The 18,297-nt window shown below is 38.3% G+C and overlaps 1 protein-coding gene across 10 annotated transcripts in view; it reads left to right on the top strand.

Annotated features, from left to right (window-relative positions):
• The window catches only part of cbfb (core-binding factor subunit beta), a 33,671-nt gene extending 16,784 nt beyond the window's left edge, over nucleotides 1–16,887 (top strand). Inside the window, exons 4-8 of one of the 10 annotated variants that reach the window (XM_043264928.1) lie at nucleotides 9,648–9,764; nucleotides 9,867–9,962; nucleotides 10,913–10,951; nucleotides 11,238–11,285; nucleotides 14,601–16,887. In XM_043264928.1, coding sequence (XP_043120863.1) covers nucleotides 9,648–9,764; nucleotides 9,867–9,962; nucleotides 10,913–10,951; nucleotides 11,238–11,267 — 282 coding nt within the window. In that variant the 3' untranslated portion in view covers nucleotides 11,268–11,285; nucleotides 14,601–16,887. Of the gene's footprint in view, nucleotides 1–9,647; nucleotides 9,765–9,866; nucleotides 9,963–10,909; nucleotides 10,952–11,237; nucleotides 11,286–14,595 lie in introns of all 10 variants that reach the window. The other 9 variants (XM_043264927.1, XM_043264925.1, XM_043264924.1 and 6 more) reach the window with 9 other exon arrangements.
• Nucleotides 16,888–18,297: the final 1,410 nt, after the last annotated feature.

The following is an 18,297-nucleotide window of genomic DNA, read 5'->3' as shown; positions in this document are numbered from 1 at the left end:
ATAAATATGGTCACCAAGGTTGCATTTAATAAAAAATACAGTAACTGAATTATGGAAAATATTATTTTAACTTAAAATGACTTTTTAAAATAATGATTTGTTTTTACATTTTGAAAAATGAAATTTATTTTTATGATGGCAAAGCAGAGTCTTTAGTGTCACATGATCCTTCAGAAATCCTTCTAAAGATCGGCATGATACCACTTGTGTCCAGATTTTTGCCCTAATTTAGAGTATGGATGAATTGATGGAAGCTGAAGTAGCTGATATTCTGAGTAAGTTTGCAGGTTTTGAGCAGTTAGAATTGACCAATTTCAAAGAAAATCTGCACAGCATTTTTTGCCTTTCAGCTTCAGGGTATGATTCTATCCAGTCGGAGGATATTAAAAATGCTTGATATTTTGAGCCATTATTCACATATTCAGTTGTCAAGTTTCTCAAAGAAATGGTGCATTTTTTTGAGTTTGGTGCATTCAGAATGACTTTAAAGTCTGATAGTGTATGATTCTCAATTGTTTAGTATATGATTAGTATAATTATACTGTTGAAAGCTGATTAATATGTTAATATTTAACATTTATTTGGACACTAATAATAATAAATAACTAATATATATATAATTCAATAATTAAACATACAAAAATGTAGGTTTTGTATGTATAAACCTATTAAAAAAACTATATTTTGGATATATAAATCTTGAAAAGACCTGCATAGTTGGTCACCAGAATATATTACGTTTCCAATGCTGGTGTGCCAGATGCTTTAATTGTGTAACCCAGCAACTACCTTGTCCAACCATCTTCACCCAGAAAGACCATACTGGTCAACCAGCTGGCTACAGTATGCTGGTTGAGCAGCTAGACAGGTACCAACCAAACCAGCATAAACAAGCCTGGACCACTACAGACATTTGTGCTGATTTAGATTTTTAAATATATATATATATATATATATATATATATATATATATATATAGAAGTAGGTAAGGCAGTGATATGTAGCATTAACATTTGGTCATGTTTGGGTTATTTGATGTGGAACTGACACTTCCTCTTCCTCAGCAGCTTAGTCACAAGACTGGCAGAGAGGCAGCTGCTCTGTTTGCAAGAGCGTTTTAGGCACTGGGCAATGCGTTGTACTGTCACAGGATAAGCTAAGGGAGAGGAAGAATACACTGAGGACATTAGTTAGATTAGATATGGGCAGTGGGTCACAGTGTCAGCCTATGATACTTTGTTGTAGTACCACGGCTGTGTGACTCACACAAATCTGTGTGACCGCTGGTATTTGAGTCACAGAGCTGATGCAGCACTTACTATGACATGTGAAGCTCTCATGGGCCATCTTTCTCTTTCTGTTTCTCTGAACATAAAGAGGGAAAGTCCAGGAAAGGCCCTTTGAGGGCAATGACTCACAAATATAGAGGAGCACACAAACAGGCGCAGTTTCATCAGACACATTATGTTCGTATGTGTGAATAATCCAGTGATCAGCAACTGCCGCATAATTAGCACTCATGTGGGATCACACACAAACACACACACTCTTACTCACAAAAAGCTCTACTCATGTGGTGCGGGGACACAATGCCCCTCTGTCAGCGTTCGTGTAAGTGTGTGTGTGTGTGTGTGTGTGTTCTGCCCCCCTCTTACAGGACCTGCCTCCTCCTCTCTTGGCTTCAGATGCTTCTCTGCTGGTTTTCTTTTCCCTCGCACGCTGCAAATCTGCTGATGATGGTCTGGCACGTGTGTGAACGAGGGGCAGTCTGCCAGTGCGCCAGTCACACATCTCACTGTTGCCACAGCCACCGGCATTGGGTCTCCCCACTGCCCATTTATTCAATTCAGTTCAGTTTTACTTCATTCATCACAGTTCATGTTATTTTAATTGATCACAACTTGCACTTTTAGATATATTTAAATTCAGTTGATTTTAAATCCGTTTTAATTGTTCATATGAGTGAAAATTTTATGTCTTTAGAATAGAGTTGGGGCCACTTTAGTATCTGATTTTTACAGAGCATGATTAAAGTGATTAAAGAACACTTTTTCAAGCTGAGCTCAAATATTTCTCATCAAATTATACTAAGACCACATTATTTAAGCAAATACAGTACAGTAAGATAGTACAGTAAAAAATGTAAATAACAATTTCTATTTAAATATATTTTATAATGCAGTCATTACTCCAGTCTTCAGTGTCACATTGTTTAGAAATCATTCTAATATACTGATTTGGTTCAAATCAAGAATTTTTGAAAGAAAAAAGAAAACAGTCATGCTGAAACTGTACAGAAACTGATTTATTTTATTTTATTTTTTTCAAAATTCCAGTTTATACATACCGCTGTTAAGCACAAACATCTCATGGATGTCTATTTTTGTTGTCTTTTAAAGAAAAAATATCTATAATGAATGGGTAAACATCTATAACAAATTCAATTAAAATAAAGTTAGATGTTTAATTAATTTTCACTTATAACATTTTACTTTAAAAATTGTATATTAATATGGCACTAAAACAATGTCACACTTAAACAACCAACAACATTTCACCTAATCTTGTAACTTTCGATGAAGGCTTGAAAGTGGAACTAATAAAATAGTGTTGGTCTAGTTTGTACGTGTTGCCAGATCCCTGCCTGCACCGTAACTCTCGGTACATTTCTTTTTGGTCTTCAGCAGATGCTATAAACAAATTCCCAAAACAAGCTCTTCTCTTCAAAGTCCTTTAAAGTCTCCTTTGAATTTGTGCTTTTCAGTTAAAGACATCTGCAATGTGTGCTCAAACAGTTGATCCAGTGGGGTGCTGTGTGTGGCCTACACTTCTAATGAAGGCCTCTTTTCCTCTCTCCCTCAGTCCCATTCACTCTCTTTTTCTCTCTGAAGAGAAGAAGGTACTTGGCTGCCACCGTTGGCTGCTGTGCAAGTAACGTTCTGCTAGTTTCATCTCATTTCCTGCATAGATGTACGGACAATGAAGTAGCCTGAATCAATAGCACTCTGTCACTTTGCTATAATAACATTTAAATTACATGCTAGGAGTTAGTGGATTTGTTGATACTCTTCAAAACAACTCTAGTTTAAGCTCAAAAGACTATGTTCCGATGTTCGTATTATTTGTAAAATCTAAGGGCGTGCGTGTGTGGGGGGCTGCCATTGCGTTCGTTTTCAAGTGTCGTACACCAGGGTGTGGGGGATGTGGGAGCTGACGTTTCGTTTTGAGGAGGAAGTCTGTGGTCAAGTAGTTTTCTACGCTCCCCTCCACATTTTTTTTTCCTTCTCCATGTAGCTGCGCTTAAAAAAGTCTGGCTGTCTCTACAGATGTGGAAATCATTTTAGAGGAGAGCGTGTGTGTGTGTGTGTGGGAGGCAGGGCTTCGTTTGTGAAGCGTGGGATTCAGGTCCATATGAGAGCACGTCGAAGCCTCCCCTTGCCCCAAAGCACCCTGGGAAGGCCTTGGGTTTGGCCCGCTCGTAAATGAAACCCCTGTGCTAGTCAGGCTAGAAATAGCCCAGCAAAACTGCAAGAACGTGGGACCGCTCATGTATCCAGCAGAAAAACAAACTCGCCCTACTCCACATCTGACAACGCCTTTCAGATCCTGTTTTCATTTACCAATTTATTCTGGATTATTTGTTTACCTTTGCAAAAATATATTTTGAGGGGTGCAGACAGGAAGGCTGGTAACATCCTTAGTAGTATACGCACTTGCCTGCATACTAGATTGAGAAGGCGTGCTTTATGTGTATCGCAGTGCTCTGCCTGTAATTGGTCACATTGATCATTTCCACATGGCTGTTGGCTGCACATCTGCCACTGGTGTGTCCCTCCCCCCCATCGTCTTCGTCCTCTTCCTCACAAGCCATTGCTCCCTGGAGAGGTGTATGGTGGGAAACAGGATGTCACCCGCTAGGTGGCATGTGTCGACTCTGCACTTCCTGTTTTCTGGGTCTCTCTGTCTCTGTTTTGTCTTATCATTGACAGTCTAATTTTGTCTTTTAATGGCCTGTTTAACGCAAACGCCCACAGGTATAGTTTATCAGCTTCTCCTGCTGGGTTGATGCCACATTTCACCAAAAGCAGTCAGTGGGGGTCTCCGGATAACCAGGACACTAATTTCAGAGCCACGTTACAAACTTTGTGTCTCAGTTGCTCTCTGCTGACAGGTTCTGTATGGGTCATCATGTTTATAATTGTCTGTGAAATCACAAATTAATTTGTTACATGCCCTTACGTAACCCCTGGAATACTTAATAAAGTTGGTTAATATGTAGTTGAAATGAAAAACAATGGTAGAATGGTTATGGGGTGCTGGAGGAATAGTCAACATTCGTGGAAAAACAGACGCTTGTATATCTTTATGTTGATTGACAGACTAGATGAACAAGCTCCTACCGAGCTTTCGATTTAAATTGTTGAAGTTCGTTCATGTCATATTCATAGATAAAAATACTATAATAATTTTAGCATTACTGTGATATACGATGCAATGATATATGATGTCAGTAGAATGCATGAAATTCAGATTCATCTTTAGATTCAAATAGATCTTTGAAAACACACAGATAATTGACATTTAAAAACAAAGAACATATTTTATATACATATACATTTTATATACATAAAACTGTGTCCTATGGTTGACATATATATATATATATATATATATATATATATATATATATATATATATATATATATATATATATATATATATATATATAAAATACTGTAATTTCAGCCTTAGGGAGCATAATATTTCTGCTTATAACTTACTTTACCATATGTGGCAGCCGTAAAAAATGTGGATAAATATGCAAAACCATAATATTTGAATGCTAGTTAATGCCGCACTCATCTGTTGGGAGTGACTGAACTGCTGACTCACTAACAATCATGTTACAGATCTCACTTTAAAACAGACAGAAGGTGTGTGTATTTATAGTTAATAAACTTAATTTGCTGTGCATACCTCCCTCATGTCTCAACGCACTGGTACGTACATGTAAACTCTGGGGTACGAACATGTTCAGACTGCTCTCTCTGACTGCGCTATTGTGTTTGTAAGAAAGAAAGAGACTTTGAAGTCGTGGCACAGTGACACAGACAAAAGACATCAGTGAGACCCACATTTTTATATCGCTACAGGTACGATGACTTAATCTAGCAACTGCAAAGAGAGGCAGACACAGAGGAAAACAGAGCGATATAGAGGGCAGGAGAGAGAGAGAGAGAGGTAGATGAACAGATGCATGTAAACCCGTCTGTCTTGTCTGGGGCCTATAGGCTGTACGCAGGGCCCGGGATTGTTTTGGCTGTCTGAATCAAAAGCCTCCGTGGCTGAATTCAATCCCAGTGTTTACTCGCGCTCTCGCACCCCCTCCCGCCTCTGCTCTGCTCCACAAACACACACAGATCCTCTGTGTCTTATCCTTACAGCTGCCCCACCCAGCTCCACCGTCTACTGTACCTCCACAGTCTTTCCGTTTGACACCCACCTCTGACATCTCTCACACGTGTTTATTAGCTAAATATGGCCCACGGTCTTTATAGGTCTCAGATTGTAGACTCACTGAGGTGTGTGTATTGTTTTCTAAATGTTGGAGTTGTAATGTAACTTCCTTTTGCTAGATTTGTTTGCTTTTTTATATTCATATCATATTCACAGATGATAGAATATTTACTATGATGGTGCAATAGGCCACACTTTATTCCATTTATTACCATTTATAACAAACCATTACCTTCTACTCAGTAAACTCCTAATTTGCTGCTTATTAATAGTTAGTATAGTAGTTGTTAAAGCTAGGTCTTAGGTAGGATTAGGATGTAGAATATGGTCATGCAGAATATACTATACTAAAGTGCTATCTATAATATTATATCATGTATAATACCATATATATGATATACATTTTACAATATTACCGGTTTTGACAAAATAAAGCCTTTTTGAGCATATTTCTTATGCGACCCCAGTGTTTTGATTAATGTATAAACATATTTTAATTTAGTCAATAATAATAATTTTTTTATGCCTGATTGTAATTTTTTATGAATGAATAATGTTTTTTTTGTTTTTTTTTTTGTGAATGATTGTTTATTTTAATTGTTCTTTTAGCAAACTTGCATTGGGCCTAGCTTCATTATGCTATGTATCCCCCACTTTTCCCCATCTAATTAATTCCCTTAATTGCAAACAGCAGTTCATGTCGACTTTAACTATGAAGAAACAAAGACAGTCTTTCTTAAGGACTAAAATATCACATAAACAATTCACAAACACACGTGACCCACAACCTGATCTTAACTACCCATCCATCCCAGCTCTTTTACCCACTTCTTCACCACTCCTCAGGGGGTGGCTTGACTACTCATCACCTTCTAGAAATACCCAATGAAAAAAGGAAGAGAGAAAGAGAACTGCTTTTCTCATGCGTCTGCATTGTTGGCTCAGTCCCAATGAAAACTGTGTGTTTAGGCTGATGGAGTTATGAATGTTCTTTCTGGATGAAACCCAGGAAGGCTTTTTAAATATGTTATTAATGGCTATAAGGCCTGTATTTGTTGGGAGAAGAAACTGTTTGAGTTGGACGGATGAGAGAGCTAAACAATCCGAAATGATAAAAATACATGCAGGTTTAGATTCGCATTCAGCATTTATTTCAGATGTATAGCCCATTATGCTGTGCTTCTCAGAAACAGGCGATTTTCCTCTGAAATATCATATTCCTGCTTTGTTTGGATGATGATGTTTTTTTTTATACCTCAGCAGTTTGTTGTAAATTTGCTCTTTAATTACATTGTAGAATTTTCCTAGTATTATCTCTACATGAGTATTCAAAGTCCGGCATGTTTTCAGTTAAAATCACAGTGCGGCTGAGTATATGATTTCATTCAGATCGTTGACTTCACTGATGTTTAGTTAAACTGCCTCAGAGCTATGCAGGCTTTATTTTTCCTACCTGCGTTTTACTGCTGAGGGGGACACAGATCACAGCCTACGGCACATCCTGTAAAGAAACATGGGGAAGGAGTTTCAGGAGGGCAGGTGTGGGGGTGGAAGAGGTAGACGGAGCCGTTCCAGGGAGCTTGTTTCTAGAGGGAACGTAGTCAGAAAAGCCCTTCACTACTGGCAGGAAAGCTGCCGTTTCCTCAGGTGTGAAAACATTGACATCTTTTTTCACTTCACTTTTTGGGACTTCATGTTTTAATTTCTGAGGTGTTTATACACGTGGAAATACTTTTTGAAGATTAAAAGCTTACATTTTTTAGCAGCAGCCTAGTACATTAAAACAAATGAAATAGCCACGAGCTGGATTTTGTTTTTATTTACCGATCTGCACTGATGTGCTGTGAACATGCACTACTGCTACACCACGACTCCAACAGCAGTGGTTTATCGAATCATTGATTCTAATGAGACTCCTTGTCTCATGTCTTTGTTATTTAGACCTGTAGCACAGTTGTGGTTTATCTTTTGATTTTGGTAAACATTTCATCAGTGTCGATTCATAATAGTGGCCTTTTAGTGGTTGCACAACAGTAAATATCTTCGGGCAAGAGCTACATTGGTGTTTATGCATATGTGGTGACTTCACTTGGGTATTTGACAAAATTGTTGCTTTTATTAAAAATAGAAGCTGGTTAACATGAGTAAGAGGAGTATACTTTAACAATGCTTCAATATTGTTCATATTTTTCTTTCATCTACAGACATTGGAAATAATCATTATCGATGGATCCATGACTCACATTTATATATCAACATCAATTCTGCGTTTTGAGAGTCAAAACAACCATTTACCTTTATTTCTAAAAAGTCTTAAAGGTACAGTAGCAAATATTTATTCGCTATTAATACTATTTGTCCTTTAGCGGTCTTCAGTTGAAAGCTTGAACAGTTGGCATTTGTTCATCATTTCACATAAAATTTGTATGGTAGATTTGTTACTTCTCTTTCACAGTACAGTGTGTATTGGCTATTGTTAGATAACAGTCATGTGATTATATGTCAATATGTAACTGTTCAAAACTTAAGAAAATTACTTTTAATATTACTTTTAATCGTCTAGGATGTGTAAAAGGAATAGTTCACCCAAAATGAAAATGGCACAATGTATTACTCACCCCCAAGACGTCCTAGGATTTTTTTAAATTTATACTGGCTCTTCCATTACAGTGCCCATTATTTCGAAGCACCGTAAATCTTATGTATCCGCAAGTACTGCGTCATGAAACAAACCTTTACACCTCCAGGGGGGTTATCACGTGTCCTTTGACTCAACTTACGTCATATGTCGTGTCAGAAGTCATTATTTATTAAACCATGTGCCTTTTTACACAAATAGGAAAAGTTAGTGTTTGATAAGTACATTGGGGATCTATATTGGTGCTAGACACCATTCACATCAATGTGGTGAATTTAGTGGGTACGAAACCAGGGCAGCGAGCCGTTTACCCTCTCGAATGACTCCAAAAGCAGTTCCTCCACACACACATTTGTTTAAAGGACGGCAGTAAAGTCAGACAAAGCTCATGTTGTGTCTGCTTTGGCGTAGTGTGTTTGTCTGGCAGGTCTCTCCAGCAGACATCAGTGCCCAGTGGGGGACTCAACAACACACTGCAGTGTTCCTGTGTTCCTCTGATTTTTGGAGCAGCACGGTGGAACTTCGCTCTTATTTGGTGACTCTAATGGCTCGTTGGTTTTGGCGGGTAATGCTGAGGATACGTGCATATGTGTATGAATTTATAGCTGGCCTCTTTCAGTGCAGTTACAGAAATAAACAGCACCCACAGACCGACAGACTGCACACTTTTGTCTCAGCCTGGATTCCTCAGTGGCAGAGATGTGATATTTCTGTGGCTTCGAGCCAGACAGACAGCCATATACCCCTGTCTCCACATTCTCAACATCTCTCTCACTCTTTGTCCACCTTGTCTTATACATAGCCCCCCATCCCCCCACCCCCATCCTCTGAGTCTCACATACGGATGCAATCATGTGTTCGCCCGCTCTGCACTCGTTGGCCATGCTCAGTATAAATAAATTCAGACAGGCTTTGACTGTCTCTGCTTCGGTGTACCCTTACTCTCTACTACGCTGGCCTCTATAAATAAACACACTCATCACAGGAAGCAAACATTGGAGGCTGCCCTATACTCTTTGGCTGGGCTGAGGTAGGACAGGAAGAAACAGAAAAAGTTGTAATGGTTACATGTGTGTATGTATATCCAGTTTTGAGGCCATTTCCAGCAGTAACCTCCACTGAACAACTCACAAAGTGTTTTACAATTCAAATGAACCATTGTACGGCCGGGTGTTACGTCAAGAGGGGGTTTTCATATGCGGCTACAACTGTGGAGTAGGTGGTTATGGCATTTCACCTGTTCCAAAGGCTTGTTGTGTCTGTGTAAGTGGGTTTATTGGAGAGTTAGTTATATCTGTGGCATATAGTAGTCTGCAGAAGAATCAATGACAATAAGAGCATGTAAGATGAAGAAAATATCTTTTTTTAAAGCATCTGCCAAAAATGTAGCATTTGTATTCACAGTTTTGTATCATTTTTTTTGCAATCTTCGTTGCTCTTGTGCTGTGCGTATGTCTTAATAACAACCACTGCAACTTACGTGTGTGTGCAGGTTTATCTAAAGGCCCCTATGATCCTGAATGGAGTGTGTGTGATCTGGAGAGGCTGGATTGATCTTCAGCGTCTGGATGGGATGGGTTGTCTGGAATATGATGAGGAGAGGGCACAGGTACAGACTACAGACAAACCACCACGTGCTGTCGAAATGTTTAGTGTACATCTGAAATGACTGACCACTGACTGGCTTCATGTCTTTCTTGCGTTTATACAGCATGAGGATGCTCTAGCCCAAGCAGCCTTTGAGGAAGCCCGTAGAAGAACCCGTGATTTTGAGGACAGGGATCGCTCGCACCGTGAGGACATGGAGGTGAGAGCTGGAGTGAGTGAGGATGTGTGTATGAGTCTGAAGTTTCAGTCAGTTAGTGCATGCTGAAAATCTGATATGATCTTATGTTTAAAGGAGTTAAACATTACGTCTGAGTGTGTTTGTGTGTGTTTCTATACTATGTGTGTGCATATGTGTACATGTGTTTTCCACTTGTGCATGTACAATACTTCTATGTATGTGCTTTTATGCATAATCTTTACCTAATTCCTCTTGCTAATATTTTGATTGACATCCAATGCCAAAACATTTGATGCTTTAAGGAGCAGTTCACTGAAAATACTATTTTTAGTAGCTCCCGAGCAGGCAGATGATTAAGTGGTGCCACCGGCATCTTTTCTTATGGGTCAAGCTAAAGTAGAGGATTGAATCTCACAAAATCGTGTCTACATTTTATTTCACACCTAAATAAAAGCATAATATTTCGGATAAAGGAAATTAAGCCTATTATTAGGACATTTCTGCAATGTCACATTATTTATTCATGACAATTAAGCACATTTTCTCCAAAATATGTAATTACTCTAATGCATCCGGACATTTGATTTTTGAGGGTTTTCTTATTATTCTTATTCTTATTATTCTGAAAGATGATTAATATTTTAGAGAGAAAAATCAGAGTAGTAATATCTAAATATTTTTTATATTAATTAAAGCATTGATTTTATGTATATATATATATTTTCCATTAATTCTGAAAGTCATGCAAGAAAAACAACATTTGAACATGAAAATGACTATCTCTAAAAGACATTTTTATACGAAAACAGTACTTGTGAATTCTGTCTCCTCTCAAAATTGCACTGCAGGAGCAGGTAAATAAATGCCACCTCAACAACATATCTGTCTGTTCCCTGATGTCTTGAGAGCTCTTGACGTAGCTAAACAGCTTGTCTGGGGCAATACTGATTTGATCACTTGTCATTTAGCAGATGCCGATGGCACAGCTCAGTCATTTAATAACTCAGGAGGTAAGACAACAATTTAGGATTTTATGTGGTGAACTGCTGCCTTGATATTCTGTTTACTTTAAATCGTTCAGAACAAAAGCATAATGAAGAAGGGCATGTGTGTTTCTTAGGATTTTGTATGTTTGCATGCATATATGTGAGTTTGTGTACGTGTAAGCTGTTGAAGTGCTTTACTTGTTTACTCATGGCTTAGTGCATGTCTTTGCATTGTAAGTCCTCAAATATAATCATTCTACAGTCAATCCAAACTGCACTCTTAAGATGAAAACCAAATTGTGTTTTTTAGGACCCTGTGGCATCAAAAATCTGGGACTGATGGCCTTCAAGGACCAGGGTCTGTCTCCTCTGCTTCTCTCTATCCTTGTGTCATGCACTAAACCGTGTCTGTCTGTAAGTGTGTGTATGTACGTGAGTGTGTGTTTCACAAGAGCATGTGCATGAAAGAGCATCTCTGTGTCTTTATGTATTCTACTCTGTGTGTGTGTTTACTGTGTCTATATTTGTTAGTGGGTACATGTTCTGCAGGTGTGTGAGTGAGATATCAGGCTTCTATAAGCAACTTTGGACTGCGGCCCTTATACAGTAATCGCTAAAAAACGTTTTACCAGCGCGCGAGACCCCCTGCTCGCTCTTCTCAGACCTCTGTAATGGAGACCAGACTTCTATCCCAAGATTCCTCACTGCCCCGCCCACCCACTCCCCTGCTGCAAAGCCCTCTGGGAGCTCTCAGGCACAGCTTGGCAGCACATGACCAGAAAGATTCCCCTTATGAACCGCCGCCTTTATATTCCTCCCTCCTAATCTACACCCTCAGGCGTTCCTTTACACACTCTTCATCCTCTCTTCCAAAATCAATCATGCCAAGGTCTCTTTTTTAAATAGATCTGGCTGCTTATGAAAATCAAATTTCTTACTCATTGCAGTCAGGCGATCTGTGACTCACGGGCCAAATGTTTTTCCCTCAAAGCTCAAAGTCACTGTGAGCGGTGGAAAAATGAAACCCTGTAATTATTCTATAATTCATGCTTTCTCATCCCAGCAGTGTGGAGTCTGACCCTCGTTCAGAGTTTGTTTTCGAGCCGCACTGTTCGGTCGGCTTTATTTTGGAAAGCGAATGAGATGAGCTTGGATCGAACCTCTACTTCGCGTTACATATTGTACAACGCTGCATATAGCCGAGGTCAGACATTTAACAGCGCATCAATCAATGCATAGGAATAGCTTTTTAATATTATAAATCACACTCGATGTTCCACTCGATCAATGTAAAGCATTCCTTCTTAGCAAAAGTATGAATATCTTTTAGAAATTTCTCCAAATACTTACAAATAAAGGTTCCAAAAAGGAATTTTCAAAAACACCTTTCAGTGAAAAGATCTTAATGCAACCATGTTTTAATAATTTAAAGAATCGTTTCCACTAAAATGCAATGGTTCCATGGATATTCTTCACGAAAATGTCATAACCTTTATTTGCAATAAAACCACAGTTCAAACAAACCGAGCTGTGTGAAGTCTGATCTTCGTTCAGAGCTTGTTTTCGAGCTGCGTGGTTCGGTCGCATTTATTTTGGAAGGGGAATAATACTCGAGCTCAGAACGTACCTTGAGCCTTCATACTGTACAATGGTCGCATAGCTGTGGTCAAATCTCAAACTCCATCATCTGTAATTGGATAAAAACTAGCACAATAGCAGTCTGGATCAGCAAAAAGCCGGCGTTTTTTTGGGAAAGTGGGCCAGGTTCATTTAGAAAGGACGAACAATGCATTTAGAGACTTCAAAATCACTTACGAGCTCACTGAGAGATAAAAAGGAACATTCGCTGCGCGTAAACACTTATTTGTCCTCTCTCTGCGTGTCTTAATGCAGTTCCGTCACTGTTTGTCTATGCAGGGAGTCCAAGGGGGCGAATCAAAGCTGAAAGATATTGAAGAGTGTAATGGCCTTCTGCGTGATAGATGGTAAAGAGATGGATGAAAAATAGATAGGCCATTTTTCATGAAACCCAGGCCTTTACTGCAGGTGGGATTAGAGCATGAGTGATGTTGGACCAGTGAAAGTATTAATATATCATTAGTATTGATCTTTTTCATTAGCAGCGCTGTCTGCCCAGCAAAATCTAAGCACTATTGACTTGTGGTACAGGAGAGTGCTTCAGCCGGGCTCCGTATGATTGATGCTGCGTCCTCTCATCCACACAAATGCACTTTTTCAAAGCTTAAATACTACAGAGCAAACATAAAAATGATTTTTGTGCTTTTAAAAGCCCTATATATATAACAAACGTCTCGTTTGGTGCAGTCACATTTTGTTTTACAATATAAAAATACATGAACAACAACTTTTATATAATAGAAAATCTATCTATCTATATATATATATATATATATATATATATATATATATATATATATATATATATATACTATTTTTCTAAAATAAAAAAGATGTTCAGCAGGACTGATAAGAAATACAGTAAAAACTATATTGTCAAATATTTCTACAAATTAGAATAGCTATTGTCCATGTTAATTTATTTTAAAATGTAGGTTTTTTTTGGTAATAGAATTTTTAACTGCCAAACAATCAGTCAGAAACCAATTTAATATGTCGATTTGATGGTCAAGTAACATTTAATATTTTTATGTAAACCGTGATAAAAAAAAAAACTATTCTTTGAGTACAAACTTCAAAAGAGCAGGATTTGTTTGAAATGTATATCTCTGATAACATAAGTGTGTTTACTGTCGCACTTACCTTACATTTATTCACTTAGTGGATGCTTTTATCCAGAGTGACTCAAGTAACAAGTGATTCATCATGAAGAAGCAATTTAGTGTGTCCCCGCTGCAAAAACAAAAACCAAAAAAAAGCCCTCATCTCAAACCTTTACAAACAAATACGTTTAATTGTGCAGTTCATGGAAATCGTTTAGAGCAAGCTAAAGCATATTGTTTACAGTGAGTTTATGCACCAGGCTGCTTTGTTGCTGTGCTTATGACAGCTATAACAGCTTCATCTTTTAATGCGAATGCTTAAAGATGGGATTCCCAGGCGTCGGGTCAAGTAAAAACAGCCTTGCGTAGCTCATGCTATAATCGCCGGGTCCACAGATGATGACCTCACACTATGCGAGATACTCTATGTCTGCTGCCCCTTCGTCTATCTTTCTCTCGCCGTCTGCCTGTCTGTCTGTCTGTCCGTCTGCCCTGTCTGTGCTCAGACATCTATGTCAGAGAGAGATTTAGACATAGGCACATAAACATATGTATCTGTGACAAGGCCATCAGTCATATCTTTATTTTTAAGGCTAGTGATTTGAAGACTCTTCCCCCCTGACTAATGACTAATGTCTGCCAACCAAAAAAAGCAGCTCAATTTTTAGCGTCTAGACTGAAGTTGATCTCTGCCGTCCCCTGCTGGACACAGAAAGCAATTGCATGCGGGCTGCAACTTAATACTGGTATTGTGTTTGTCAGTTTGAGAGCTAACATGTGAGCGATTCGAGCACAGCACAACTATTTTAACTGTATTCTGTCTCTGTCTCGGTTTGTTTGGTGGGTTGCGTGGATGTTTGTGCATGTTTTTGCATGTGTGACTGTGTGTGTGTGTGTGTGTGTGTGTGTGTGTGTGTGATGACCCAGCCCAGGCGACAGCAGGACCCCAGCCCTGGCTCCAACATGGGCAACACTGATGATCACAAGATGCGCTAGCGGCATTCACCAAAGTGGGCAGGGATAGGGTCATAAGACCTCCAACACCACGGCAATCTCATCTCCTGATGCCTTGTTTATCACAGGACAGACCAAAGTCCACACCGGTGGGGATTTTCGGATGGGATGTTTGGTGAAGGGGCTGGGTGGGTTGGGCTGGGCTGGTATTGATGTGAGTCAGAGATTCATTCGCATTTGATTTAGTCCCTCGGTTCTTCTTGGGATTTTTGCACTATGTGATACGTTCAGTTTAAGTCCCCCATATCGCCTTTCGGTATGCATGGTTTTTCTACCTATGTTTGCTCTTGTCCCCCTCCCCCCCATGCAAGGCATCTTATTTTATCCTGTTGTAATGAAATGGCATTTTTTAATTATTTTATTCGTATTGTGTGTGAAAGTCAGGATGTTTACTTTTTGTATTTTCATTTCCTCTATATATATAGACATGTCTGTCCTTGTGCTTCGTAGAAGAAACTAGTAAGCTTCGCTAGGTAGATTTGTGCAGTAGAAGTAGATTGTTATTTTATGTCTAAAATCAAAAAAGAGGCTGCTGACGTTGTGAACAAGGAGGTCTTTTTTTTCTACCGTCATTCTCTATGCGCTCTGTCTTCCACTCTCTTCCTGTAACAGTCAGTTGAAGCATGCTTTGAACGTGAACTGAGAAGCAGGAAGTGAATATTGAGGTCAGTGTTAATCTGAGTGTGCGCTACACATCATTTTCATTTACGTCAATGTTTTACCCATTTGGCTTGTTTTAAGCAGTGTTTTGCTGCAAAGGCTATTTTATTCTTAAAATTAACACATTTTTCAGTCATTGAAGACAATTCTCCAAAATGGAGAAATTTTTTCACTTCCTCAGACTACATTATTTCCCTTTCTGTTTTCTTTGGTTTTAATGAGATTAAAACTCAAACCTTAATGACATTAAAACTCCCTCCATTCTTATAAAACCAGGTGAAATTATGCAATTTACGATATATGCCAGGTAGGACCTTTTTAACACTCAGACAAGAGTTGTAAAGACAAATTCACAGTAATATCTGTAAATCGTACATCTGTCACTTCCAGACAGATCTAAAATTCCTAAACATTTTTACATCTCCCTCTGTTTTTATATATGCAAGTAAATATAATCACAAAAATGAGATAAAACATTCTCCAGCAGGTCAAATAGAGCACATTAGTGTGCCCTTTGGTCGAAGGTCCTGAAATCTGTTTAAGATGATTTAGCGTTTCGTGACGGTGTGGTTAGTTGTATGTTAGTTGTTAAAGGAAAATCAGTGATAAAAAAAAGAAAGGAAAGTAGGGAAGAAAATACAGGTTAGAAACTAAGTTACTCTATCATAAAAGCTTGTAACAGAACAAGCGCATGAACGGAATCACAGATTGTCATCCAAGGACATTTGATTTTGAGCGATATTTAACAATTCATCGTTTCTATGTTGCTTTTTATTTACCACATCCAATGGTAAGGATTTAAGGGCCAAGAATTCTTTTTTTTGGGGGGTGGGACGCTGAAGTCAGAAGGTACGGCCTACCTCTAGCTTAAACCAAATATACACAAATGAGAGCTTATTTATAGAGCAAATTCATGTTGTCTGAGTGTTGAGGAAACGCTAATGTTGGTTTAGTAGAACGTTAGAGCTTTATATAGTTGGAGTGGGCTTTCATACCACACACAATGGTCAGAGACCGGGGCACCAGGAGGTTATTGAGGTCTGGATATATTTTGAAGATGCCAGAGACGGAGAACTTGACCAAAACAGAGCCCGCAAAACAGTCCTGCTTTAATTAGTCCCTCAGATCAACCGCTTCTAGGTGTGTCTTATGCTGTGTATCAAAGAAACAACCTTTGCTGGCCCTCTGTTAGTTTCTCTCTCACCCTTTTACTTAATGCTGGCATTAAGGCAAAATACAGTACGCACCAGGTAGTGGATGGCTCTTTTTTAATGAATGAATAAATAAAATGTTTATTTTCTTAATTGTTTTAAGTTATTGATGCAGGTATACGTTTGTTTCATTATGAGGTTCCGCTATGATCAAATGTGTATTTCTGTATTGATATTGCTTTCTTTTTCCCCTTTGGCCCACCTAAAGAAGTGGGGATGCTTTTATATGGTCTTTGGTTTTAGCTTTTTTTCTGTTTTTAATTTTAAGCAAGGAGGACTGTTAACTGAAGTGTTATGTTTGATTTGTTTCTTAATAAACTTGTTACAAACCACATTCTCCGTTGTTGTAGTGTATGCGCGTATCTTTTATCATGCAGTCCAGAGGCAAAATAAATGTTTCCGTCACATAGCAGAAAATGTGCACATTTAAATAACCATGTTATATCCTAAAAACCTAAATCACTGCTTCATGTGTCAATTTATGTAAACTCAAAAAGGTGTTTCCAACACATTTCTAAATATGTGTTCAATTAAAATGTCAGTGTTTAAAATAAAATGAATAGCTAATCTGTGTGAACACAATTACTGTAACTATATATATATATATATATATATATATATATATATATATATATATATATATATATATATATATATATATGTGTGTGTGTATATATATATATATATATATATATATATATATATATATATATATATATATATATATATATATATATATATTATTTTGGGGTTTTTTTGCTTATAATTTGACAAAATTACATCTTGAAATTACACACATTTATGTTATTGTCTTGTTATTATGTAACTAACATTCTTACACGATATTTTGCTGCAACAAGTAAAGCTGAAATGTAAGGATTTTTTGCAGTAATGATGATTTCACAATAGATTCAAATAATAAGCCATGTGTGGGCCGACAATGACTACTTGGATGTCGTGGAACAATCTGAATGAAGTAACAGACTGGGGTCAGGAGAAGAAGCCAGAGAGAAGAGTTCAGGAGCTGCAGAGCTTTAGAGGATATATATAATTTAAGTGTTTTCACTTTGCCATCATAGAATTCAGGCCAGATGAAACCTTTACTGTTGTTTGGTTTGAGAATGTCAACTGAAACACATGAAGTGATGGCTGGAAGGAGACCGCTGGCTGGGAAGCTGAAGAACCAGTCAGATGTGATGATCTCCACCGTATCAGTGAAGCCGGCTTTGAACACTAGGGCGAGTGGGATGACGTGATGCTTTTGGCTTCTTCGATGACAAGCTGGAAGGCAAGTCAAAGCATAGAAAGAAAGCAGGAAAGGAACCCTGCAGGCTCAGAAGGTATCAAAGCCCATGTGCATCGGTGAACGGCAGGCAAAGATGGCCACTGAAAGTTTCCTTTGCTACAGTATCTCTAATGTCCACCGCCATGCCAAAGCCATTTTTAAGCACTGGGATGAATGGAGTGATATATCCAGCTGAGGTGGAGAAAGCCAGCAGCACATCAGAGGATATACAGAAAGTCTGAATATACAAACATGTCTTCATGACCTTCACTGAAATCATAACGTTAGTCTTGACTGTCTGGTGTCCCATGGGAAGATCAAAACAGTTAAACGCCAATTTTAAAAACCTGTTTTCAAATACATTAATAACTGATGTTCTATTTAATTATTAAGAGTTGAAGTCTTTGTGTACCATCAAGTCTGTGATTAATAAAGGTATACTGTAAATATAGGTAGATT

The sequence above is a fragment of the Puntigrus tetrazona genome, chromosome 18 (genome assembly GCF_018831695.1).
Source record: "Puntigrus tetrazona isolate hp1 chromosome 18, ASM1883169v1, whole genome shotgun sequence".
NCBI lineage: Eukaryota > Metazoa > Chordata > Actinopteri > Cypriniformes > Cyprinidae > Puntigrus > Puntigrus tetrazona.
This window is presented reverse-complemented; position numbering and strand designations above follow the sequence as displayed.